A 27,188-nucleotide genomic window follows, 5' to 3' on the forward strand; every position below is an offset into this window, starting at 1 on the left:
TGCGCAAGTCTGCTAACTGAAAAAAATGATAGAACTAATCTTTTTAAAGAAATTATTATCATGATATAATTAAAATAACTAAAAAATAAAAATGATATAGTACTTTTCTTATTTGAATAGTATTAATAGGAATCATTGATGAAAAAAAAAAGAGCATACCTATAATTCTTCTTGTAATAAGAAAAAAATCATTGTACGTATTAATAAAAACAAATCAAAATTATTAAAAAAAAAAAAAAACAAATGACCGCACAAATATTATAATAATAAAAACGACTAATAACTTAAATATTCTTTTGAATCTGTTACATAAAATACAAATAATCATTTGTAAATATTTGATATATTACTTTCTAATTTTAACTATTGTTTAGAATGATGATTTAAAGTTAGGATATAATTTTAACTATTTCATATAGTACCTAAAAAAATCATATAATCTTGTTATATAACGAGGATAAAATCAATTATATAAATTAAGTAATATAATATGTGAAGTGTTTTGTAAAAATAATTTTTATGAAATTATTTACTAGTAAAATAAATTTATTATAAAAAATTATTAGAAAAATAATCTTGTAAGGTCACACAAACGATCATGAAGTACATTTTGCAACAATAAACGATTATTACTCACAAAACGACCATAAATTTACACTGTGCGACCATCATGGTCTGATAGAGTAAATTAAATGAGGTTATAATTTTTCAAATTTTAATCTTTCACATTATTAGTTTTACAAATTTCACTATTATATATATACCTGGTGCATAAATTCAACTATGCTTTTGATCTCCATGTATACTTTGAATCTATATACAATTAGATGTTATAATAAAAAATTAAAAAATAAAAATGTAGCAATTATATTAAAAATATTTAATTTTCAAGAAAAAAAAATAAAAATAAATATAACTCATGATTGAAGTTTGATGGTATTGATGGCATATAGTGCAATGTATATATCATTTGATAAATTTTATTGAGAGAAAAAAAAATTTATCATTAGATTAATTATTGGTATCATTGGAAGGAATCTAAAATGAAAATGATAATGAATAAAATATACAATTATAATTATTTTTAAAAATATATAATACATATCATAATAATTATAATAAGATATTAATATGCCTCAGGAGATTGAACAATGTTTTTGTTTTTTTCTTCTTTTAGTCTTTTAAAGAGCACATTTAGTCCTAGTAAATTTTTCATTCAATTTTCCTTAAGTTTGACTACCTTAATGTTATTTTTACTTTTATTGATAGTAATTCCGGACGATTTATCTTGCAAGTTGCTAGAGCCAAATATTTTATTGGCTTCTTTTTGTCTTATGAATTCATCCACATCTTCCAAAAAAATATTTATAACCATCTAAGGCAATCACATATGTTTCTTCGTATCCTGCTGACTTTGTTGATACTTGTGTCTGCATTCTACACAAATCCTTATAGTGCAATCCCATTCTAGTCTTAGAATCCTCAAAATGTATTCTTCAATGAGCTTGCTTTGATTCCAACCTTTGCATGCTTTGTCCACGTTTTTAATATATAACGATCATGTATTTTTGAAATATTATTTGTAGAAAGAAATTTGAAAGCATGTGCACATAAAACTCCTATGAACTCGAATGTCTTACAAGTGCATACAACTACACCATTATCAAAAAATATTCAACTGTATAATCAACTAACTTTCTATAAGGAGTGACTTTGTATTTTTTTGATATTGTCGTTTTATCAAATGTATAAAACACAATCTGTAATGACTGCATATTATTGTTCTTTTTTTTTTTTATGAGTAGTCTTAATTTTGTTACTAATATTTTCTTACTAATATAGGAGTTAATACATTATTTTTAAATTAGTATTTTGTGATGTATATAAATTCAAAGATCATTTATAAGCGTTATCTTCCAACAAATGTCAAAGTGTGACCTTTGACAACTCAAGTTATGGATATTACATATCTGCCACGGCCTAGGACTCAGGTCGTGACAAAAAAATGGTATCAGAGTACCGAATTTAATCGGAGTGTGTCACAAAATAGTTTAGATTTATTTTAAATAATAATAATAATAATAAGTATCTTGATATTTGCATGTATAAGACATATTTATATTATTAGCATTCAATTCTCAGTAATCGATTAGCCTTTGGTTCTCAGACCAAAGAAAATGCTTCCGAAAGGAAGGAAGACAAGGAGAACGGTCGGAGAAGATGCCCCTTCATTTAATGTCTAACCTCCACAAGCTCAATTCCCTATGAATGCTCTTCTTGAAGACTTAAGAGCAGTTCCCGCTCAACAGATGGATCCCGCCACTCGACAGAGTCATCACTTTCAGATCTTTTATCGGGTCCAAGTGCTTGAGTTTGAGGGTGGACAAGATCGCATGGTAGCTGAAAGGTGGTTGAGGCAAATAAAAAAAAATCAACATAATAGGAACACCTGAGGAATACCAAGTTACTTTTTCTGTGTCTAAGTTAGAGGGTGGTGCAGCAGATTGGTGGGAGACCTTGTTCAGGACAATGAAGACTGATGGGATGACTTGGCAAGATTTTGAGAGAGTTTTCTGGCAACAATATTTTAGTCCATCTCATCGAAGGGCTCTTAATGGAGTATTTGATGGTTTAAGACAAGGGGATATAACTGTGAATGAGTTTTACGTGAAGTTTATAGAGCTATCCTCATATGCATATCCTGGTGTTGTTGACCAACCCTTGGTGATTGAATAGTTCATGTGTCGTTTGAGGCCTGCGATACGTGGTCAAATAGCCTCTTTGACCTTAAACAACCTGATTGAGTGTGTGATAGCAGCCTTGCAAATTGAGGCTCATGTAGAAGGGAATGAGAAGAAGAACACAAGCAGAGGAAAAGGAAATGATCAAAAGAAGACCAAGATGAATCAAGGGCAGTGGTCCCAAGGACAACAATTTAGTGGGGGTACCACTAGTAGTGGTTCATCTGGAAAGACTCGTAGTGGACCATACAGGTGTTTCAATTGTGGTCAACAAGGTCATAAGTAGAAAGATTGCCCACAACGATAACAAAGATTTCAAGCATCTCACGGAGGACCCATAGGGAGCTATATAGAGCCTACTCCTTTTCATGGACAGCCCAGGACCAACCAGTCTCAGTCTTCATCCTACGATTTCATACCCCAATTAGGTTAGCAGTCTCAGTATCAACATCAATTTAGGCCACAAGGTTCAGGGTTCAACATGGGGTACTTAAGGTTTCCAAACTCCTGCTCCTAGTGGGAGTAAAAGAGGGTACAATCATGGTGAGGGGTCTAGTGCAAGTACGAGTCATCCTAGTCAAGGAAAGGGAAAAGAAAAAGCAAAGTCATCCGATCAAGCCTATGCTCTTGGGGTTGATGATGTACAAGGAGGTGCAGACTAGGAAGTTGTTGATGGTATGGTTCTTATATCACACTCTTGGGCTCATGTGTTATTTGATACTGGTGCATCACATTCTTTTATATCATTGATGTTTCCTAGTATGTTGGGTTTGAGTTGGGAAGACACGGTGAGGTATCCACCATATGTAGGTCACTTTGTATTGTGTTTAAGGGACACAAGTTGTCTGAAAACTTATTAGTGTTGCCTATGGGAAAATTTGATGTAATTCTTGGTATGGATTGGTTGTGTAAAAATACCAAGCTATTATGGATTGTTCACTCAAAAGAGTGACTCTTTTAACCCGTAGTGGTGATTTTATTATTTACTGAGCCAACATGAGTGCAGTGAGACAAAATCCTATCTTAAGGGAATGCTTAGGTGGAAAGAGAACCTTAGAGTGTTATGGGAATCTGTTTGTGATCAAGGATAAGTCTAGGGATTTAGACCAGTTTTCTTTGATATCAGTGGTTAGAGGTTTTCGATCCAGATGTATTTCGAGAGGATATACCAGGGTTACCACCTGATAGGGAGATCAAGTTTTGCATTGATTTGATTACCAGAGCTCAACAAGTATCTATTGCGCTTTACCGCATTGCTTCTGAAGAGTTTGCTGAATTGAAAAAACAATTAGGGGAGTTAATGGATAAGGGTTACATCAGACATAGTACTTCTCCATGGGGAGCTCCTATCTTGTTTACTAAGAAAGCTAATGGGACTTTGCGACTTTGTGTTGACTATAGAAAGTTGAATCAGATGACAATTAAAAACAAATATCCTCTACCGAGGATTGATGAATTATTTGATCAACTTGGTGGTTCAAAGTTCTTTTCAAAGATTGACTTGAGGTCAAGCTACCATCAATGGAGGATTAGGGAAGAAGATATCCCTAAAACTTCATTCAGGACACATTATGGACACTTTGAGTTTTTGGTGATGCCATTTGGGTTAACGAATGCACCTGCTGCGTTTATGGATCTCATGAATAGAGTCTCTAGACCTTTCTTGGATAAGTTTGTGGTGGTATTCATTGATGATATCTTGGTGTATTCTAAGACACGTGAGGATCATGCTGAACACTTGACAATAGTATTACAGACATTGAGAGATCATCAATTATATGCTAAGAAAGATAAGTACGACTTCTGGATGACTGAAGTCAAATTCTAGGGCCATGTAATTTCTCAAGATGGTATCACTGTTGATCTTGCAAAGATATACTCTATTCTACAGTGGGAAAGACCAAAGAATGTCACTGAAGTTCAAAGTTTTCTTGGGTTAACAGGCTACTATCGTCGCTTTGTGGAGAATTTCTCTCGGATTGTTATGCCTTTGAAAAAGTTAGCAAGAAAAGAAATAAAGTTTGTTGAGATGATAGTTGTGAAGAAGCTTTTAGAGAATTGAAGGAAAGATTAACTTCGACGCCTGTTCTCAATGTTCCTAATAGTGAGGAACCATATGTGATATTCACTGATGCTTCTGGTATTGGCTTAGGAGGTGTCCTCATGAAAAATGCCAAGGTGGTTGCCTATGCTTCTCGACAATTGAAATCACATGAGAAGAATTACCTTACGCATGACCTAGAACTTGCCGCGGTAATCTTTGTCTTGAAAATTTTGAGATGTTATTTGTATGGGGTAAAGTTTAAGTTATACTCAAATCATAGGAGCTTGAAGTTTCTTTTTCTTAATGGGACTTGAATTTGAGGCAAAGAAGATGGGTTGAGTATATGGAGGACTATGATTTTACTTTGCAGTACCACCCCAGGAAAGCTAATGTAGTAGCTGATGCACTAAGTAGAAAGCCTCATGGTACTTAGGCATATTTGGCTCTTGAGGACTGGAAATGGATAATCACAATGGGTGATTATAACTTGCAATACTATGAAGGGGAAGAAGTAGCTTGTATCTCTAACATAGTGGCTACACCAGTGCTACACCAACGAGTTAAGCAACGTCAGTGGCAAGATGAAAAGCTAAGACTTATTTGGAACCAAATCTAGGATGGTGAGCAACTAGATGGGTCGACAAGAAATGGTGAAGCATGCCTATACCATATGGGAAGACTAGTTGTTGCAGATATCCCTAATCTTAAGGAGTCCATTTTGATTGAAGCCATAGAATTGAATTTGCTATACATCCTGGAAGTAAGAAGATGTACAAAGATTTGAAGAGACAATATTGGTGGGAAGGTATGAAAAGTGATGTGGCTAGCTTTGTAGCTAAGTGTGTAGTTTGTTAGAAAGTAAAGGCTGAGCATCAGAGACCTTCAGGTTTACTTCAACCTTTGCCTATACCAGAATGAAAGTGGGACAAGATTACAATGTACTTTGTTACTGGGTTGCCATTGACACCTTTGAAGCATGACGCTGTTTGGGTGATTTTGATCGTTTTACTAAGTCTACTCATTTTATTCCAATTAGAAAAGATTATAAGCTTACCAGGCTAGCTCAACTTTATGTAGACAATATAGTTCAACTACATTGAGGGCCTTCAAGTATTGTTTCTAATAGAGATCCTCGATTTACATCAAGGTTTTGGAAGGCCTTGCAACAAGCCTTAGGAACTGAACTTCACTTGAGTATTTGCCCATCATCCACAGACAGATGGACAGTCTGAGAGTACCATACAGACTTTGGAAGACATGCCTTGCTCTTTTGTTTTGGATTTTGGAGGTAGCTGGGGAGAACATTTGTCACTGGTGGAATTCACATACAACAATAGCTACCAAGCCAGCATAGGCATGGCTCCTTATGAGGCTTTATATGGAAGACCGTGCAAATCATCATTATGTTAGGTAGAACTAGATGAGCATGCCACTATTGGACCCCAGATTATCACTAGTACCACTGAAAAAATTAAGGGAATCCAAAAAAGACATAAGGTTGTTCAGAGTCGCTAGAAAAGCTATGTCGATCTCCATTGACGAGAAGTTGAGTTTGATGTTGGTGATTATGTCTTCTTGAAAGTTACTCCTATGTGTGGCATAACGAGATTTGGGGTGAAGGGTAAGCTAGCCCCAAGGTATATTGAACCTTTCGAGGTTATCGAGAGGATTGGGGAGGTCGCTTACTGATTAAACTTACCAGGACAGTTGGGAGATGTTCATAATGTGTTCTAGTGTTTATTTTGAGGAAGTATACTCTAGATTTACCACATGTCATTGAGTATGCGGCTATCCCTCTTCAGGAAGATGTGACTTATGAAGAACAACCTGTCAAAATCTTGGCGAGAGAGCTAAAAGTGTTAAGGAACAGAGAGATTCCAGTAGTTAAGGTCTTATGGAAAAACCACAGAGAATATAAGGCTACTTGGGAGTTAGAGTCTGAGATGTATATGAAGTATCACTTGTTTAATTATCAACTTCAGGTTGTACTTTTAATTTTAAAAAAAAAAAAATTCTTTTAACGAGGGGAGAATGTAAAGACACGGTTTTGATGGAGTCAAAAGATATATATATATAATAAATAATAATAATAATAATAATAATAATAATAATAATAATATATCAATGTGTATATATAAAAAAAAAAAAAAAAAAAAACGAAACAAACCCCCCACTATCGTGCTCTCTCTCTCTCTCTCTCTCTCTCTCTCTCTCTCTCTCTCTCTCTCTCTCTCTCTCTCTCACTACAAGAAATGTCACTTTTACCAGCACAAAAACAAAAGGGAGTTGGCAAATCAATGTTGGTATTAGAACTTTTGCCAGCATAAAATGAAAATCGCTGGCAAAAATGACTTTTCTCAGCGCGTAAATGCGCTGGTAAAAGTTAGATTTTAGCCACTGCAAATGTACGCTGGTAAAACTTTGACCTCTTTGCCAGCACAGTTTGTAAAATGCGCTGGTGAAAGTTACTTTTACCAACGCAGTAGCGAACTGTGCTGGTAAAAGTGACATTTCTTGTAGTCTCTCTCTCTCTCTCTCTCTCTCTCTATCTCTCTCTCTCTCTCTCTCTCTCTCTTGACTAACCACAAGAAAAAAAAAATCCACAAAACCCCATCACCAGTGTAACTCCAGCGACCTCAACCCCAAGCGGTGCTGACTCTTTCGCCGACGTTAGCCCGAAATCGCAAGTCAATGTTTGGAGAACGTCATACTAAGGACATGATATCGGTGTAAGGGCTTACCTAAGAAATTTTGCCGACGAGGCTCTTTTAAGAACGTCATACTAAGGACATGATATCGGTATAAGGGCTTACCTAAGAAATTTTGTTCTTTACTGAGAACATTTTTTCTTACTATAAACACTGCAAAAAATTTTACTTTTAGTCACAACAAAACTTGTGACTAAAAGTAAAAAAAATTGTAACTAATTATAAATTATTATTCCTATATTGTAACTAAAAGGTCCGTGAGTAAATGTATTAGTAACAAAAATTACACTTTGTTGTGACTAAAAGTATTTTTAGCCACAATATACTTGTTGTGACAAAAATTAAATTAGTGACAATTAACTTGTGTCTAAATGTTATTTTTAGTCACAAATAATTTTTTGTTGTGACTAAAAGTCACATTTAGTAACAAAAAATTTATGTTGTGACTAAAAAATTGTCAGTAGTAGTTTTTTATAGTAAAATCTTATTTTTTTATTTTTGTGAGTGGTTAGCGTTTTCTTATATCATTTAATAAATTTTAATATATATATGTGTGACCCATTGCATCAATATTAACATACTTGTGGTAGTTAACACCTTAAAATCTTCTTTAGCATTTATCGAGTAATAATGATATTAGCCTCAACACTATCTATTATAAATAAAGTCCACAATAAACATAAACCTAGTTTTTTAATGATGTTTCACTTGTGAAATAACTAAATAACTTAATTAGATAAATTTATATGTTTATGATCAATATATACACGTATATAGATATTTTTGGTTCGATATAAACATACACGCATGTATGCTTTTCAACATTGTTCTCATAAAATATTGCTGATTGGACATAAATTACATACGTACGTACGTTTACACACCATCAATTGATCATGATTAAACAAACACACAAATATATATATTAGTTAATTTCGTGAATCTTATTTTCGCATATGCTTAATTATAAGCAGCTTATTTATTGTTAAGATTACAGATACTATATATATCATAAGTATATGTACGTATTAATCAATAAGGACGCTGGCCAACATAGTTTCCTGGGGGATCATAGCTGCAGATAATGAAGGTACCCCTATTATTATTGCACCGAACCTTAGCACACCCAACACGAGCCGTGTTACGCCATACCACCTGAGTGTAGTGTCCGCAAACCTTACCAGAGCGGCATGAGTTTGAGTTGTAATTGTAATCCACCTTTTCGGCAACCCACAACCTCACGGCGTCTGTGCCGGAAAGATCACCACTGCTCCCTGCAAGGTTCTCGCCATAGCGTCCTCCAGAATGGACAAGCCTACAGTCCCCGATGTGTTCGTTTGCATAACGGAGTGCGTATGAGGCCAACGTATTGTCCCAAACCAGGTTCCCCACACCGACCGCGGACCGAGCAGAGTTGTGGGCGTTCAGGTAGTCTTGTTGGGAGTTTTGGGCGCCAAGGGTTTGGAGTAGGGCTAAACCAAACAAGCAAGTTAATAGTAGCGACGATGAAATTCGTGGTGAAAACGCCATTGTGTTATTTATTTTTTTTTTTTTGGTAGCTCTTAAGATTACTTAGTTAATTATTGGTGAAAGTGGGGGTATTTATAGTGATGAAATTTTGAATTTTATTTGATTAGAGCATAGTGAAAGTGAAGTAATAATATATAGAACTTAAATTTTTGGTACTACCACGTAGCTAGCCTTTAATTTTTCCAAAGGTATTATATAAATTTATCCGTTGACAAAGTATATTTTATGATTATCACTAAGAAAAAGTTAACTTTACGTACAAGTTATTATGAATAGGAACCTATGTATTTGGATCTTGTGATTTATAAAAATTGCAGATTAAATTTTATGTTTTGTTAAATAATATAATTGAGACCGGACATGTTATACTAGAAAATGAAATAGGAATGAATTTACTAATTGATAATTATGGCCGTGAATTATATCGCTTTTTTTAAGACGTTTTGCAGCTCTACCTGAAGAGTGCATGGCAGTCTATTATCAACCACGACATTCCCAAGATAATATAACTTCTGCATACGATTTCGTTATATGTTAGAATATGGAAGTGTATGGTTAAGGTAGTAGGCCGGGATAGGTGTGTATGGTATAAGATGCATAATGAGAGATGTAGCCCATGCATCATGTATAGAATTTAGTTTCCACATATTATTAATGTCACACTCTCAACATCCTCCTTAAGGTGGCTATTTTCTTCCTCACCAATCATGCATGACTCAATAACAAGTGACTCTTTTGGCTCACGGTGGCTATTTTTGGCTCACTATCCCCGAATTACAAGCGCGGCTCTTTTAGCTCGTGTTTTTGGACTGATTTTTTTAATTTGGATCGATTACTCGTTAGAATTTTAGTTTAGCTCTGATACCATGTTAGAATATAGAGGTGTATAGTTAAGGTAGTAACGATAGGTGTGTATGGTGTAAGGTGCATTTCTATCTCAAAACTAATTGATAATGCGAAATAGTCAATGCATCTTATATATGATATTTAGTTTTCACATATTATTAATATGGGACTCTCTAATATGTTATGCACCGAATGAATTCAGTATCTAGTAACTAATTATAACTAGTTACTACTTACACAATGTAACTAATTATTAAGTTTCTCACAATTAATTCATATTAATGTATATATTACTAAAATTCTTGTTTAAGTTTGGTTCATGTTATTAAGTTGTAAAAGTTATAATTATCTAACTAGGGTAGTATTTAGTTGATTGGAATATTGGTAGAATTGGAATGACTTTTTGTAAAGTGAATCCATTCACTTGTTTGGTTTGTCATAAAAAAATAAACGAAGACTTCCCAAATAAGTTTCTTTTTCTATTTTTTTAATGCCAATGAGCTTTATGTTGTGATTTGGTAAAAATAGTTATGTACAATGTATTAATTTGATTCAGGCTATTTTTATAATTATCTTACAATTTTTGTATATAAGTTTTTTTTATGAAATTTTTTTCATATATAACTAAAAAATCTCTATAATATGTGTTTTTTTTAAAGTAATATAACCTATCCTTATAGTATACTTACTTGAGTTTAAATTTTTGTTTGTATACGTATATATATATATATATCAATATATATAACAGGGATTATTTTACAATACACAAAATAAAGAAATTATAAAAATACAGTTTGACGAAATTTTAAATATTTTACGATTTTTATTTTATTTTATTGTGTTTTTGAATAAAAATCATAAGATCTATTAATTAATAAATTCGTTCAAAACAATAAAACGCACTTCAGAGGAACAGTCCTCCAACTGAAGCACACGATCTGTCGAAAGAATCTCTTGCCAAGCAATGAGCTAACTTATTTGCAGATCGCTTTACAAAACACAAATTGTGAAGGCATAAAACACCGCTCTGAATCGCTTGGACACACACCAAGCTATCTGTTTCCAACATGACTCTATCCTACGAATGAGTTGCAATCCAACTTAATGCTTCTTTAATACCTATTATCTTAGTAATTTCGGGTTGAACACATCCAATCTTCCCCTTCTTGAATGCTTCTACCATAGCACCATTATGATTCTGAGCTACACAACCCATGCCAAAAGACAAGACTCGAACCAAAAAAAACTAAAAGGAAAAGACGAAAAAACCATGTCAAAAGACAAGACTAATAGAAAAACTAAATTAGTTTCAACACATAAATACGATCACAACATTAAAATTAATTAAGGAATGAACTCCTTATAATTCTAACCCCATAAAAACATTAATTGGAATTAAACTAATAATAGTAAATTAATAAATGAAACAAAAATTTGAAACGGAGGATGTCGTTGAGCCGAACCGAACCACTCTCAAATGACTGCTCTTGAACCCCTCCTATTCAACAATTAATTAATGGACGTTTTTTATTTTATTTTAGTTATAGAAAATAAGGTCTTTTTATGTTGTACTCTTGTTAATTTTTTGCTACCTGTATGCTATTTTTTGCTGTTGTCTTGATATTATTTAGATATTATTTTCATGATACATAGTAATTTTCTTGTTGTTATTTTTTGTTAATTTGATTTTAATTTTCTTGTTGTTTTCGTGTTATTTCTATGAAAAACTGTAAAAAAAAAATTCTTTAAAAATAAAAATATATTTTTTTACAAAAAAATGATCCCTTGCATAATTATCTCAATAAAATACGAGATAAGTTGAGGAATACCTCTTTTTTGCATCCATTAATCAAAAATACTATCAGATTATATTTTATAAAAATATACCCACTTTTATGAGTGGGTTGCTCAAATATACCATCACTCTCTACTTAAGTCTAGAATATAATTTACTTTAACTTAACGGGTCTAATGGAGAAATTATTTATAAAAGTGTGTATATCTTAAAAAATAGGGAATATACTCATTTAGTACCTTATGTTTAATGAAAAACATATTCGGTATCTTATGTTTTCAATAATACTTAATTGGTACCTCATATTTTCAAATTGTACATATTTGATCCCCTAAAGTACGATTTAATCAATACAATTTTATCAATTTAACCAAACAGATCTTAGTTATATGTAATCAAATAATTAAATTTAAATTCAGATTTCATAAAATTTTAAACAGTACTTTGATTGTATTAATAAAATTTTATTAAAAAATTTTAAATTTAAGAGTACCAAATATGTATTATGATTTTAAAATACAGGATATCATTTAAGCATTATTGAAAACACAGTATACCTAACTTGTATTTAGATAAAACACAAGGTACCAAATGTGTAGACACCCTAAAAAATATAAAGTAAAGGTAAAAATTAAAACAACTAAAATAAAATAAATATACAATATAATTTTCTCAAAACAAAAATACTCAAATTTAGGCTTCTATAAAAAAATAGTCCCTTACTTGGGAACATACTGTTAAAGGCCGACTCACGCTTAATCCGACAGGAATATTTTTGGACTGAACATGGTGGCGTTTGGTTGGGATGAATGAAATATATAATCAGGAATAGAAATGGGAATCGGAATAGGAATGGAATAGAATAAAATTTAAAATGCATAAAAAAAAATTGATAAAAAAAATTATTAAATTTTTTCAAATCTTGTATTGGAATAGTCTTTCCTTCTATTTTAAAATAGAATAGTCATTCCACTAAAATGATAGAAAGACAATTCTATCGGAATGGTGTTCCAATGATTTTAAATGTAACCAAATAAAAGAATGAAATAAAAATTGTTTCATTTCCATTCCATTCCATTTCATTACCTCCAAACAAACGCGACCAAATAATTACTAAAAATATCATTTGGGTCGGAACGACAACATTTTTACACGAACCGGGCTAAGCCATTTTTTTGTTTATTCTTAATATGGATCAGGCCTAACCCACTACTGTTGATATTATTGATGATAGTATTGCGTGTATATATATGATTTATCCATTTGACTCATAGGATTGATCAATATATAAGCATTTATTGCTCTCTTTCTTATTTATACATAGTAAGTTTAATTGTAATAATGGTACATTAATTTATATCGTACGGGAATGATAGTCAATGTGTCATATGCTTAGGTTAATTATAAGTTAATAAGAAAATATGTTTTATAATAGTGAAAAATATAAAATAATAACGTAAAATAGAATAAAAGTTTGCAAAATGTCGTACGATGCATAATTTTCCTATTATGAGATTTGTCATGGATTCAATCTCTTACCATTATTTTTTCAGACCGGTTACTCATTTAATATAGTTCATTTATTTAGTAAATTTAGACTTTCAGGAACTAACTTATATATACGTGGAGCAATATATTCAAACAATGAGTAATAATTTATATTCAGAGTAAATATTACATACTCACATGCTAATATTTTATAGTTAAGTTAGACATCGTCTTATTATATAATCGTTAGAATAAATTTACTAACAGTTCAGTCATTTAGGGAGTTTTATTTTATCACCAAAATTTAAGCCTGGAAGATTAAATACAAATACAAATAGATTAATAATTTAAAATACTACAAAAAAATGCTTCTTTCAACTTACTCCTCTCTCTTTTTCTTAATTTATTTTTTTTTTTATGAAAAGATAACTAATTTTTCTTTTTTTGAATCATAAAAGATAACTAATTTATTTTAAAGAAGAATGACTATTAAGTTGAACACAAAAAGTATTATATTTAGCTTAATCTCTCACTACTTAAAAAATAAATAAATAAATAATATCCGTGACTTGATCCGTATGTATAATTTTTTTCCATTATGATTATCTTTTATCCGCCGCCGGCTGCTGCCATATTTATCTATTAAAATTGTTATAATAATAGCAAGTAAATCTAAAAAATTCCACACTCCATCACTATAAATATCGTGTACATTATGAATCAATAATCCACCACATAGATCCTATAAGCAATAAATATAGTATCAAAAACACATATATAGCAACAAAAAAAAAAGGAAAATATGGAGCTATTAGGAGGTCATAATAATAATAGAATGTCACTATTACTAGTGATACTATTATTCACATGCACGGTTACCATTCTCCAAACCACCACTCATGCCCAAGACTCTCCACAAGACTTTCTCAACGCCCACAACGCTGCGCGCGCGCAGGTGGGTGTTGGGCCGATCAGATGGGACAACACGGTGGCTGAGTATGCGCGTCGATACGCCAACCAGCGCAAGGGCGACTGCAGACTCGTTCACTCGAGTGGGCCTTACGGCGAGAACATAGCCTGGGGAAGGCCCGACCTTTCGGGCGTCAACGCGGTGAGGATGTGGGTGGCGGAGAAGGCTGACTACGACTACAACTCCAATACTTGCCGGGCTGGTAGGGTTTGCGGACACTACACTCAGGTGGTGTGGCGTAACTCGGTTCGTCTTGGGTGTGCTAAGGTTCGGTGTGATAATAATCGGGGCTCTTTTATTACTTGCAACTATGATCCACCAGGCAACTGGAATGGCCAGAGACCATATGATATGTTAGCATCGTTTGTTGATCAATACTAGTATTCAATTTAATATTATCAATATCATGATCAGGTCATGAGATGATGTGTTTGTCAACACTTTCATTTTGATTTTCTGCGTGTGCATGGGGGATTTCTTAATTCATTGTTGTTTTGAGAAAATTCTCAGCTATTGTCTTGTACATACAGAAATGCAAGAAAGATTTCTCAAGTTGTTTGAGAATTTTTCTTTGTCGTTTCTAACAAAAAAAAAAAAATAATAAGAATTAATAAAATGACCAAACGCATGTTACGTACGTAACTAAATCTTTTTTTTTTCTTCGTTTCTAATCTGTTTAATTTTTGTATCATGTATTTTTTTTTTTTTTTAATGTTTAACTCTTGAAAGTTCATTCAGGGAATATATTGCTTTCGATGGATAGGAAATAAAAACAAAATGCCACTTTTGGCGATAAAATTTTTAATGTAAATATATTAGGGAGTTAATTGATAAGAATGAAAGAAAAATGTAATTAATCTAGACAAATGTTGACATGTGTGTATATATATAAATATATAGAAAGGGACAGATGTGAAAATTAGAGCAAAAAACAAATATTAATATGTTTATATATAGAAATTTAATCTTAAGTCAAAAGGTATATAAAAGAGACCCGTTCCTTAATAGGCACCATTTTTTTATTCATAAACCCATAAGTTCACTCAATCAAGAATGAAAGATTGAAGAATTGTTATATTATTCCTAAACAGTACATGACTATATAAATGAGATAATTACACAATCAACTAACTAAAGAAAATAAATTATTACCCTAATCAAAGGGATATTATCTACATAGCGTAAACATATATATAAATATATATATTACTAAATAAAAAGAATCAACTACTAATTAATATAAATAATAGTCAACTATATATCACTGTCATCATTCATCAAGGAGAGTATATTAAATATACAAAAATGTGTGATTAGGACGATCATATTATCATCTACAGTAGAACATCAAGACATGATCTGTGGTTTGGTTAGAAAATACGCTAGTTAGTTGATCATCAGTTGATACCATGTGTGACACGCAATGCTCCATTTTGGACTTGTTCTCGTATGAAATAGAATGCAAGTAGAAATTGAAAAATTGTAAGGGATAAAAGTTGCTATAAATATAATGATGAGAGTATCATTAATGTAAAAAGAATATTTCATTTTTTGTTTTAATTTGTTCATTTTTTGTTTTAATTTGTTAACTGTAAATGAGCTATTGTTCTTGTGCGTAATGACTTTTTGAGCCTTCTTTTCTTATTTGAAAAATCACTCACTTAGCATTGATTGAGTTTGATGGAGCTGAGCATTTACAATCACGTTTATTCTAAATTTTGAGTTGGTATCAGAGCCAATCAGCCCCACAATACCGAGCATCACCTCAAGACTCACATGTTGAGGGATTTAACCCTACTATATAGCCACTACTAGAGAAAGGACCTTTATCTTCGGTTTTTAGGCCAGTTTATCTTCGGATTTTATTAAAAATCGCAACCGAAGTCGATTGAGGCGATGACATATGTTTTAAAATACCGAAGTTAAAGGTAAGGCTACGTCTTCGATTATTATATAAAAACCGAAGTTAAAGGTGAGGCTATGTCTTCGGTTTTTATATAATAACCGAAGACGTAGGTTACTTTTATCTTCAATTTTTATATAATAACCGAAGACATATGTTTCGAAGATCAGAAGAGAAAATAGACCTATATCTTCGGTTATTGTTAAATATATTTTCAGTTATTATTTAAATATTTTAAATATATATTAATTTTTATTAAATAATTAATTATATATTAATTTTTTTTTTAAAATAATTATAAACTAATTATTAAAATAAATATTATTTCAATTATATAATAAAATTAAGTACAAAAGACATTGTAATTATATTATAACAAAGTTAAAGTATACATTACAAAATATGTTAAGTCCTTACTAATAAAAAAATAAACAAAATAAGTATTGCCTAAAATTAAAAGTCTAAGGTTAACTAGTACAAGTATCGTGTCAATTTCGATAACCATTGATGTTGCAGTGGTAGCAACATCGTCTCCACATCGTATGTGTCCATCTTTCCAAACTGTAAAATTAAAGTGTAAATAGTTATATGTATCACTTATTTATAAGCATAGTATCCTATTTACGGGTATACATAAATGAACTAATTATAGCTTAATTACCTTTTCTCTTATAAGAACGAATGAATTTAGAGCTTTCACAATGTCATTAATGTACCTAAGTACATAAAAACCACATTCAATTCCCAATGTTTGTTTTGGACACGCTGCAACGATTACTCCTGGAAATGTTCCAAGTAACTCGTTGGAACCTCCGAGCAGTTCATATGCCCTAATTAAATTCAATGATTTATATTGATTTAATTAGCAATAGTTGGTATAAATTTATAGAAAATTTAAATTATAATTTTAAAATGAAAATTGAAAAGTACCTTTGGAGTGTGAGGTCAATAGTCATCTTAGGGCGTTTATGTCTAAGCCAAGGGTCCTTTTGTGACCTTTTGTGCTCAGACCCGATAAATTGCTATAAGCAGGGAAGTCACTAACAGTCCACAATAACACGGCCTTCAATTTGAACATTTCTTTCTTAAGACCATCATATGTCTCAACACCATTCTCATACAACTCTTTTAGATCATCAATTAATGGTGCCAAGTATACGTCTATATTATGCCCCGGTTGGTTTGGTCCTGAGATCATGAGCGAAAGCATATTAAATTTTCTTTTCATCACCAACCAAGGAGGAAGATTGTACATAACAAGGAAGACAGGCCACGAACTATGCCTACTACTCAGTGATCTATGTGGGTTTACTCCATCTGCAGATAGACCAAGACGAAGATGTCTTGGTTCTAACTTGAATTCTGGATTTAAGTAATCTACTTTTTTCCATGCTTGCGAATCTGCAGGATGCCTAAGTTTACCGTCTCTCACTCTCTTAGTATCATGCCATATCAAGTTTTCAGAGTGCTCCGAGCTACGATATAATCGTTTGAGACGAGGAATCAAAGGCAAGTACCACATCACTTTTTGAGGAATAAGTTTCCTTTTCTCCTCACTCTTATTCGTTTTGTGGCTGGGTAAACCACAAGTTGGGCAACTATCCATGTCTGCATATTCCTTTCGATACAAAATACAATCGTTCGGACATGCATGGATCTTTTCATACTTCAATCCTATCGCATTTAAAGTTTTTTTCACTTCATATGTCGACACCGGAAAACAATTATCAACAGGCAAAATTTCTTTAAAAGCAGCTAAGATCTGAGTAAAACCCTTATCGCTCACCCCATTTTCAGCTTTAATGTTGTAAAATTTTACCAATGTTGGTAATCTTAATTTTTTACAACCATCAAATAAGGGTTTTTTTGCATCACTAACCAAATTGTCTAATTTTTCATGATCATCAAGAAACTCCTCTTGTGCTTCATCAAGCAATTCCATAGGAAAGTCATCAACATCATTAAACTCGAAATCATCTACCCCCCCGCTTCCCTAACGGATATGGGTCACTAGTTGATCGCTCTCCGTGCCAATACCATGTAGTGTAGCTTCTATTGAAACCCCGACAAATTACGTGATCCTTTATCATCGTAATATTCCCTTTTGTTCCGTTACAACAATCTACACACGGACAGGGAATTCGTTCGTGATTACTAGAATTTTTTAGGGCAAACTCTAGAAATTTGTTGAACCCATCTAGAAATTGCGGTGTTTCTCTCCTCTCAAGCATCCACAATTTATCCATACCGCAAATTTAAAACAAATTCCTAACAAGTAAATTTGTAATAACTTAAATCAAAATATGAATCTAAATTCTACCGAAATTTCGGCAGCATAACAACTATAAATCGGACGTTCCCGGAAAAAATTAACCACAAAATCAAAACATATAACAATCCACAACAAAAAAAAATTAAATTCCACCCATCCGACCGCAGTACATGTATTCGCAGAACCTACTTCACTACGGATGAATATTTAAGATATTCAAACTCCTCTAACATGTTTATTAATAATTAATTAAAAGATAGAAAAATTATATATACCTCTAGCTCAAAACTTGGAAAAAATCGTGTTCTCCTTCCAATTTAGATTCTTGATGCTTAACCACTCTCCTTCCAATTTAGATTCTTGATGCTTAACCACAAAACCTACAAATAAATACAATTAAAAAGAATGTTAATAATAACATTGGCCATGAATAGATAACATGATTGTATTTTAACTACAAGGCAATTAACTTCCATGAAAACTAGAGCCAATTCCAGTCACTACCCTTTTTAGTTGGCATACACAACTAATCATAAACTCAAAAATTAAGGTCATTTCACTTTACTATACTCATCTTATTAACATACCTACTTTGTATTATGAATATCTTATATAAATAATGAACAGACAATACTTTTATATAGACACCAATTAAAAAAATTATGTAGCTGAAATAGAAAATCAAATCATTAAATAGTCAATCATCTATCAAGTGCATGCTGTCTCAAAATAAAGCAAAGGTGATGCCATTATTCTGAGGTTCCAACTGTGATGAAAGAGAACTAGCTTGATATGAAAAGCATTATTTATAAATTCAACATTCCTAATATCCAAAGCCAAGTCCTTAGACAACAGCCATAGAAGTTTTGATCATTATGAAAAACCAATATTTAGTAGAAGAACAGTGGAAAAAACAATTCTATATCTCGTAACACTGTCAAATTGTGAAAGAAGTACTTAACACTGTCAAATTGATGTATTACTGCATTGATTTTAATTACTTAAGTTTTGTTGCCCCTGATTTCACCCAATATACGTGGACCAATCGAACAGGGACACGTGGATCAGATAACTTGTAAATATTTGCTAAGTTTTTGTATGCCACAAGGAAGCACCCTGGGCATAGGTCCCGGAGGAGGCACCCGGAGTGTAAGGTGCTCCCGGAAGCTCGCATAACATAAAGCCTCTCCGTGAGGTGTCAGGCTTCTCCTGAGCAATCAAGTCGCATTTAATGCTGCATGGGAGGAAGCGTGTTGGGGCTGCAACACGCAATAAAGTCTGACGGCACAATCTCCAAACAGCAGCGCCACAGTAATGATCATTTAAGTCTAGCGACGGCTACTCTGCGAAGAGTCACATCAATCACAAGGCAAAAAGGACATTCCTCATAAAAACCCTACAGCACCTAGGGATTTGACCATGCATTACTCATGGTATATTCATTGGGAATACCCAACTTTATGGATACTTACAGATACGTTTGTAAGAACAATTCTAGGGATTACCCCACCAAAACACTATAAATACCCCCTCAAAGCTCATTAAATGGGATCGAGAATCTTGGGCTGCATATGAGCAAGAAGAGTAAATACTCACCAAGAACATTCTCTGTATTTATAAGGGTGACATTCTCTTAAGTGTAGAATCTGTATTAAATACATCCATTAATAACAAAGACTCGTGGACTAAGGCTCATTAACGCCCCAACCACGTAAAAATCCTTCTCTCACTTTCTTACAGCTCAATATTATAATCATATTTTGGTAGTTGCCGAAAATCTCGGTCAACATTTTGGTGCTTTCATTGAGAGCTGAAGAGAGCTGCTACACAACAAGCATTTGACTTCACAAATATGGTGGAGACAAGAAGTACACGTCAGCCTCGCCCTCTGGAAGATGCTCAAGACCCAAACGAGGAAGATGTAGCCTCAAGAGCAGCAGAGGAGTCAGAGGAAGAAGAAATAGTCCCCGATGAGGACTACGAGGGAAACCTCGACGAGTATGCCTATGACGAAGGAAGTTACTCGGAACTGGTGCTTCTTAGACAAAAAGCTATCGATCACGAAGCCGAGATCGAAGCTCAGAAAGCGCAAAACCAGAAAATGCAGGAAGTGATGCTAGCCATGCAAAAAGCCATGGAAGCAGCTGGCATTCACGTGCACCCCAAGGCAATGACCGCTGGACTCAACAGGGAGCCAGCGACATCTTCGCCTAATTCCCAGCAGCAGAAATCTAGGAAGCCTAGCCCTATAAGGTATCCTGCTGAGGGAAATCAAACAAAAAACCCTACTTCTACCCCTGGGCGAAAGAAAAAGGTGCAGGATCCGCGAAAGGTCCGCTCAGATTTCCCTAAAGGGAAAGGTCCGCAGAGCGGCAAGCCCCAAAAAGGGAGTCTTGGCCCTCAGGATCGAGGGGACCGAAAAAGCGTTTCTGTGCACCAGGAACTAGGGGGTAGAGGGAGAAGAGGACAGAGATGTCCTCCCATTGATCTGAGAAATCAAATCAATGGGAATCAAGGTGACCTCCGGGATCACCTTGACCAAAAAAGATACGGGCCCATGGTTTCCTCGGGTACGTTAAATGAAGGAATTATGGCGGAGCTCGCCATACTCCGAAAAGACATTGCTCGAGTCTCCCGGAGGCAGAAGGGAGACGACTCCGATTCAGGCAGCGAGGATCGGGAGCCATGTGCCAAGCACATCCTGGAGGCGGAGCTCCCTAAAAACTTCAAGATGCCCGAAATGGCGGCATATACCGGGAACTCCGATCCCAGCGACCACCTGTCACGGTTCAACCGTGTCATGACGGTCATGAGGGTCAGCAATGACGCCAAGTGTCTGTGCTTCCCACTCACTCTAAGTGGGTACGCGGAGGAATGGTTCAAAAAACTGGAACCAGGGTCTGTGGGCTGTTAGAACAAGCTTCAGACCAACTTCCGAAGACAGTTTGTCGCCGCAAGAAAGGTCAACTTGGAGGTCAGTGCCTTGACTAATATCAAGCAATTGCCCACCGAGACCTTGAAGAATTACATCAAGAGGTTCCGAGAGGAAGCCTCGAAGACTAAGAAGGTTGATGACGGACAACAGCTTGCACTTCTCCAAGCAGGAATCCGTACTGGGACTCCCTTCTGGAATGAATTGCAGCAAGAAGGGGCTGCCAGCCTCTAGGACTTCCAGAAAAGAGTCCAAAAATATATCAACCTCGAAGAAGCCCAAATCGTGGCTTATGGAGGCTATTATCCCACCGGGATAGCAGGGTACATGCCCGGAGTATCGCCCTCGGGTACTGCCCCGACCGCAACTCCACAAGTGAGTGGCATACAATTCTCTGCTACCCTCGGGTATAGCCAGGGCCAAGCTTTGGCACCAGCATCTTCTCATTTTGGCAACCCGTCCGGAGTAAATGGGCAAGCTCCTTCACATGCTGCCCCGACTGCTAGCCTAACAAGCCCTTCCCAGGGATCGAGGAGTAAAAGGTCCTCCAAAGGTAGCACCCGAACGGGAGAGAAGTGCCAGAAAAAGTGGTACACCCCCCAATATACTCAATACACGGAGCTATCGGACTCCCAAGAACGTGTGTACTTCGCCACTAGGCAAAATACGCACTACCGGAGACCACAGCCATTGTACAAAGACAGCTCCTGGAGAGATCCGAGCAAAAGATGCGAGTACCACAACGACTCATGTAATTGAGAGTACCCATGGTCCCCCCACTAGTTGAGATAATATTGCTTGTAAGACTCATGTAATTGGTTTTGATTAATCAATTATAATTCTCAAATTAGACTATGTCTTTTTGTGAATTTTTCACTAAGTAAGGGCGAAATTGTAAAGAAAGAGTTTATAGGGGCATATTTGTTAATTATGATACTTTGTATGGTTCAATTAATAAATATGATAAATGACAATATTATTTAATAATTATTTATAGTTATTAAATAGTTAGAATTGGCATTTAAATGGTTGAATTAGAAAATTGACGTTTTTGAGAAAATGAGATGCAGAAAAGATAAAACTGCAAAATTGCAAAAAGTGAGGCCCAAATCCACTTGTATAGGGCCAGCCACTTTTGTAGGAAATTTAAACTGATTTTTTCATTATTTTAATGCCAAATAATTCAAACCTAACCCTAGTGGAATGCTATAAATAGATAGTGAAGGCTTCAGGAAAATTACACTTAAATTTTCTATTTTTCCTTCAGAGAAAAACCTGAGCTTTCTCTCTCCCTATCTTTAGCTGCCACTTCTTCTTTCTCTTCCCTCTTGAATTTCGAAATCCTTAGTGTATGAGTAGTGCCCACACACATCAAGTGATACCTCAATCATAGTGAGGAAGATCGTGAAGAAAGATCATCAGCAAAGGAGTTTCAGCATCAAAGATTCAGAGAAAGAGATCCAGGTTCAGATATTGATAATGCTCTGCTACAGAAAGGAATCAAGGGCTAGATATATGAACGGAAGGAGTCATTATGTTCCGCTGCACCCAATGTAAGGTTTCTTAAACTTTATATGTGTTTAATTTATCGTTTTAGAAAGTTCATATTTAGGATGTTAAATAAACATACTTGTGAGTAGATCTAAGATCCTGGTGAAATAATTTCCAACACTCTGAGCTTGAGCCAGGGAACCGAGGAGTCAACCGGAGGCACCTGACCAAGCCTTGGTTTATTTTCCAAGTAAACAAGGCTTGGGGGGTAAATGTTGCCCCTGATTTCACCCAATATACGTGGACCAATCGAACAGGGACACGTGGATCAGATAACTTGTAAATATTTGCTAAGTCTTTGTATGCCACAAGGAAGCACCCTGGGCATAGGTCCCGGAGGAGGCACCCGGAGTGCAAAGTGCTCCCGGAAGCTCGCATAACATAAAGCCTCTCCGTGAGGTGTCAGGCTTCTCCTGAGCAATCAAGTCGCATTTAATGCTGCATGGGAGGAAGCGTGTTGGGGCTGCAACACGCAATAAAGTCTGACGGCACAATCTCCAAACAGCAGCGCCACAGTAATGATCATTTAAGTCTAGCAACGGCTACTCTGCGAAGAGTCACATCAATCACAAGGCAAAAAGGACATTCCTCATAAAAACCCTACAGCACCTAGGGATTTGACCATGCATTACTCATGGTATATTCATTGGGAATACCCAACTTTATGGATACTTACAGATACGTTTGTAAGAACAATTCTAGGGATTACCCCACCAAAATACTATAAATACCCCCTCAAAGCTCATTAAATGGGATCGAGAATCTTGGGCTGCATATGAGCAAGAAGAGTAAATACTCACCAAGAACATTCTCTGTATTTATAAGGGTGACATTCTCTTAAGTGTAGAATCTGTATTAAATACATCCATTAATAACAAAGACTCGTGGACTAAGGCTCATTAACGCCCCAACCACGTAAAAATCCTTCTCTCACTTTCTTACAGCTCAATATTATAATCATATTTCGGTAGTTGCCGAAAATCTCGGTCAACAAGTTTCAATATGAATTTTTGTTGATTTAGCTAAATTTTTTGGGGAGTTTCTGAGTACTTATTTAACTTGTTTGAAATATCATATTTTTGACAGAATTCTTTGTGAAAATCAATAAACAAATTCAGATATAATGTTAATAAGCTTAGAGGCATACTCCAATTATATAGGAATTACATAACCCAACCTCTTTCTTGTTAGCAGCAACGCAACAATGGTCACTCATGAGAGCAAGATAATTTCCTAACCCTGATATGTAAAAGCTAACTTTTCTGTTTATCTTTTTTGCTATAGACAAAGCTAACAAATTGTTTCTTTCTTCTAAATGAACCTGAACTAAAACCCATATGGCACTTCCTAGATAATTCATTTCTAAAAATTATAGTGAAAATCTGTTCCTCTACCAAGAAAGACTATTGCAAAGTAAAACAACTAGTACCCAGAAACTAAGTTCCAAGATACAAAACATTTGAAGTTCAAGAAACCAAACCCTTTTGTTTGAACAAGTTATTAAAGTAAATAATAAGAAACCAAGTTTTCAGCAGACAAACGCAAGTCCTAGAAGTCCTAACCAAGCATAATTAATTTGTAATTAGGCTAAAGCTCGAAGCTTTTAAATACAAATCAAACTAAGTAGATTAGCATCTGAATTATAATCAAAACACCCATTTCCGAATCTCACGTTCACTTACAACAGCTATTAACAACACGACCATGTGCACAACATTACAAATCGACAATTCCAACTGTGACTTGTTTATAATATAAACTCAAGAACTGATGCAAATCTCTCCGATGAATTTGAACAATAAATTGATGAATTAATCCCATAGACTTAAGTAATACTGGGTAATACTCTTTAGGTTTATTTTCTAAAAAGCATGCAAAATTAGCTTCAGTTTTTTTGAGAAAATACATATTTTGATATTCATGACAAAAAAAAACAAGGCACGGAATGAAGTCAGATGATTTCTTCTATCTAATCTAATTAGACACTCTCAGTCCAAATTCATAAATGGAAAAAATAACTAAATCACTCAAACCATATTCAACACTTGTACACAGAAGCCTAACCTAACTAATCTCATGGCGAGATTCATTGACAAGCTGCCTGCTGAAAACTTGATTTAAAGTGCCAAGAGGGTAATACACAAGTTGACAAAAAACTCAAATAAACTTCAAAGCCAGACAAACGCAAAATTTCGGAAGAACGCAAAAAAGAAACCAAGATTTAATAGAAGAAATCCCAGAACTGAAACAGCCAAATAAAACTACCACAGCTTCAAAGAAGCATAATTTCAAACAGCAGGGCAGGGGTTATGGGCAATCATAATAGAAAATCACAAAAACAATGTCACAAATAAGCTAGCTGCATTGGCTCATCACAGATTCATAATAGAAAATCAAACCGACAAACTTTAGGAAAAACATGAACCTTCAAAGACTCAATAACTTATCTCTCGGCCAACACCCCTTTCCTCCCCAACCAGCTGTCAAAGAGAGTAACTGAAGGGTCGCCGTCGTCGTCGAAGAGAGAAACTGAAGGGTCGTCCTTGCCGTCGTACTCGTCGGGGGTGGCTGTGGTGATCGGAGAGAGCTATTGATGGTCGTGGGTTTTGAGGGTTTGAGCAAGAGGGTTGTGGGTTTTGAGGGTCGTGCGTAAGACGTGGGTTAAGGGTTTCGACAAGGCTGAGGGTGTATGTAATAAACTGGGCGGGTACACATCTTTGTCTTCGGTAAGTAACAAATTACCGAGCCCTTTGTTTTCGATAATTTGTTACTTACCGAAGACAAAGGTCCTCCAAAATCCTCCCTCCCTAATTTACACAATAAAACCCTTTTTGACTTCGCTTATTAACAAAGACCGAAAATATAATAAAAATTTCACTAAATAAGCGATGATAGGTGCATTAAAATAGTTTTATCTTCGGATTTTTAATTTATTAAAGAAAAAAAACGAAAATAAAAGATATGTTTGTAGTAGTGAGCCAACATGTTTTAAGGTTGAACCTAGTACTATTGCTGGAACAAGCACTAACAATGCTTAACTCCAACAACCAATCTCTCATCACTTCAACACTTTAAAACCACATCATGAACGACAAGGAAGAGATTGAAATCATTACCCCCAACATCTAAGAGACAGAAACCATAACATGGGAGGAGGAAATAAAGGTGATTGAGGAAGAGGCTTGTTTAGTGGTAGAAGAAATGGCTCAAAGCCAACCTATCATGTATGTGGAAAATATGGCCAATCTGTAGCTCTTTGCTACAACACATTTGATGAAAATTACATGGAGACAGGTCCAAATGGTGGCGCTCAAAACAAAAAAAATAATCCATTTGCCTATGTTGCAAGCCCAGAGATCTTAAAGAGTGATGTCTGGTTTGCTGATAGTGGGCCTAGCAACCACATTACTTCTGACTCTTCTTCAATGACACAAAAGCAAGAATATGGTGGTAAGAAAAATGTTACAGTTGGTAATGGTACTCAAATATCTATTTCTCATCTTGGGAATAGAATATTGCAAATTAATACTGGTCAAAATCTTGTGTTAAAAGAAATGTTATTAGTACCTAAAATTTTTAAGAATTTACTAAGTGTCTCAAAACTTACACATGATAACAATGTTCTCATTGAACTTCATTCTGATTTTTGTGTTGTGAAGCAAAATGTGACAAGGAAGGTTCTTTTTCAAGGGATGCTTGGGGATGGCCGCAGCCAACCCTAAGCACCAAGTTCCAAGTTAGATCCTCAAGTTTCCAGGAGAATGGAGTCAAATAAAAACACTATGTTTTCTGGTGTTGTCAAGTCTAAGTCCACTGTAAATCAGTCAAAAACTTATCTGTCCTTTGTGACTAAGTGTGATGCTTATCACCATCCATCACCAAGAGTCTTGAGTCAAGTTTTAAATTCATGTCAAGTTAAAGTTTCAAAGAATATGCTTGTCAGTTTAGTAAATTTCACTCTCTACTATTTAAAAATTCCACCAATAAAACCAATAATGTCCTTGATTTAATAAATTGTGATTTGTGGGGAGCTTCACTCATCATCTTCAACATTTGTTGTAGATTTTACATACATTTTATTGATGATTGTACAAAATTCACATAGACATAGGCACATGGTTGCTCAAGCTCACATGCCTTTAAAGTATTGGTGGGAAGCTTTTGAAACCTCTTTCTACCTTATTAATAGACTTCCCACAACTGTATTAAACAACAAATAACCTTTTGAAGCCTTGTAGTCAAAGAAACCAAGTTATGCCTTTTAAAAAGTTTTTGGTGTTGCTTGTTTTCCTTGTCTAAGGCCTTAGCAAGCTCATAAGTTCCAATTTCAAATCTAAAATGTGTTAATTTAGGCTACCGTGAATCTCACAATTGATATAGGTGCCTAACACCAACTCGAAAAATTTAT

The 27,188-nt window shown here is 34.6% G+C and overlaps 2 protein-coding genes across 2 annotated transcripts; one reads left to right on the forward strand and one right to left on the reverse strand.

The window, feature by feature from the left end:
* Positions 1-8,273: 8,273 nt before the first annotated feature.
* LOC115706309 (pathogenesis-related protein 1-like) lies at positions 8,274-9,124 on the reverse strand. The gene has a single exon (XM_030633914.2). The coding sequence runs from the start codon at positions 9,021-9,023 to the stop codon at positions 8,526-8,528; it is 498 nt and encodes a 165-aa protein (XP_030489774.2). The 5' UTR covers positions 9,024-9,124; the 3' UTR covers positions 8,274-8,525.
* Positions 9,125-13,871: 4,747 nt separating this feature from the next.
* On the forward strand, positions 13,872-14,759 carry LOC133032773 (pathogenesis-related protein 1-like). Its single transcript, XM_061107180.1, has one exon. It carries the CDS (start codon positions 13,955-13,957, stop codon positions 14,501-14,503), a length of 549 nt encoding a protein of 182 aa, XP_060963163.1. The 5' UTR covers positions 13,872-13,954; the 3' UTR covers positions 14,504-14,759.
* Positions 14,760-27,188: the final 12,429 nt, after the last annotated feature.

Source organism: Cannabis sativa, chromosome X (assembly GCF_029168945.1).
Source record: "Cannabis sativa cultivar Pink pepper isolate KNU-18-1 chromosome X, ASM2916894v1, whole genome shotgun sequence".
Classification (NCBI taxonomy): Eukaryota; Viridiplantae; Streptophyta; class Magnoliopsida; order Rosales; family Cannabaceae; genus Cannabis; species Cannabis sativa.

What these genes read in the sequence shown, in the direction of transcription:
- LOC115706309 (XM_030633914.2), bottom strand. Translation starts at nt 9,023, where the DNA reads ATGGCGTTTTCACCACGAATTTCATCGTCGCTACTATTAACTTGCTTG.
- LOC133032773 (XM_061107180.1), top strand. Translation starts at nt 13,955, where the DNA reads ATGGAGCTATTAGGAGGTCATAATAATAATAGAATGTCACTATTACTA.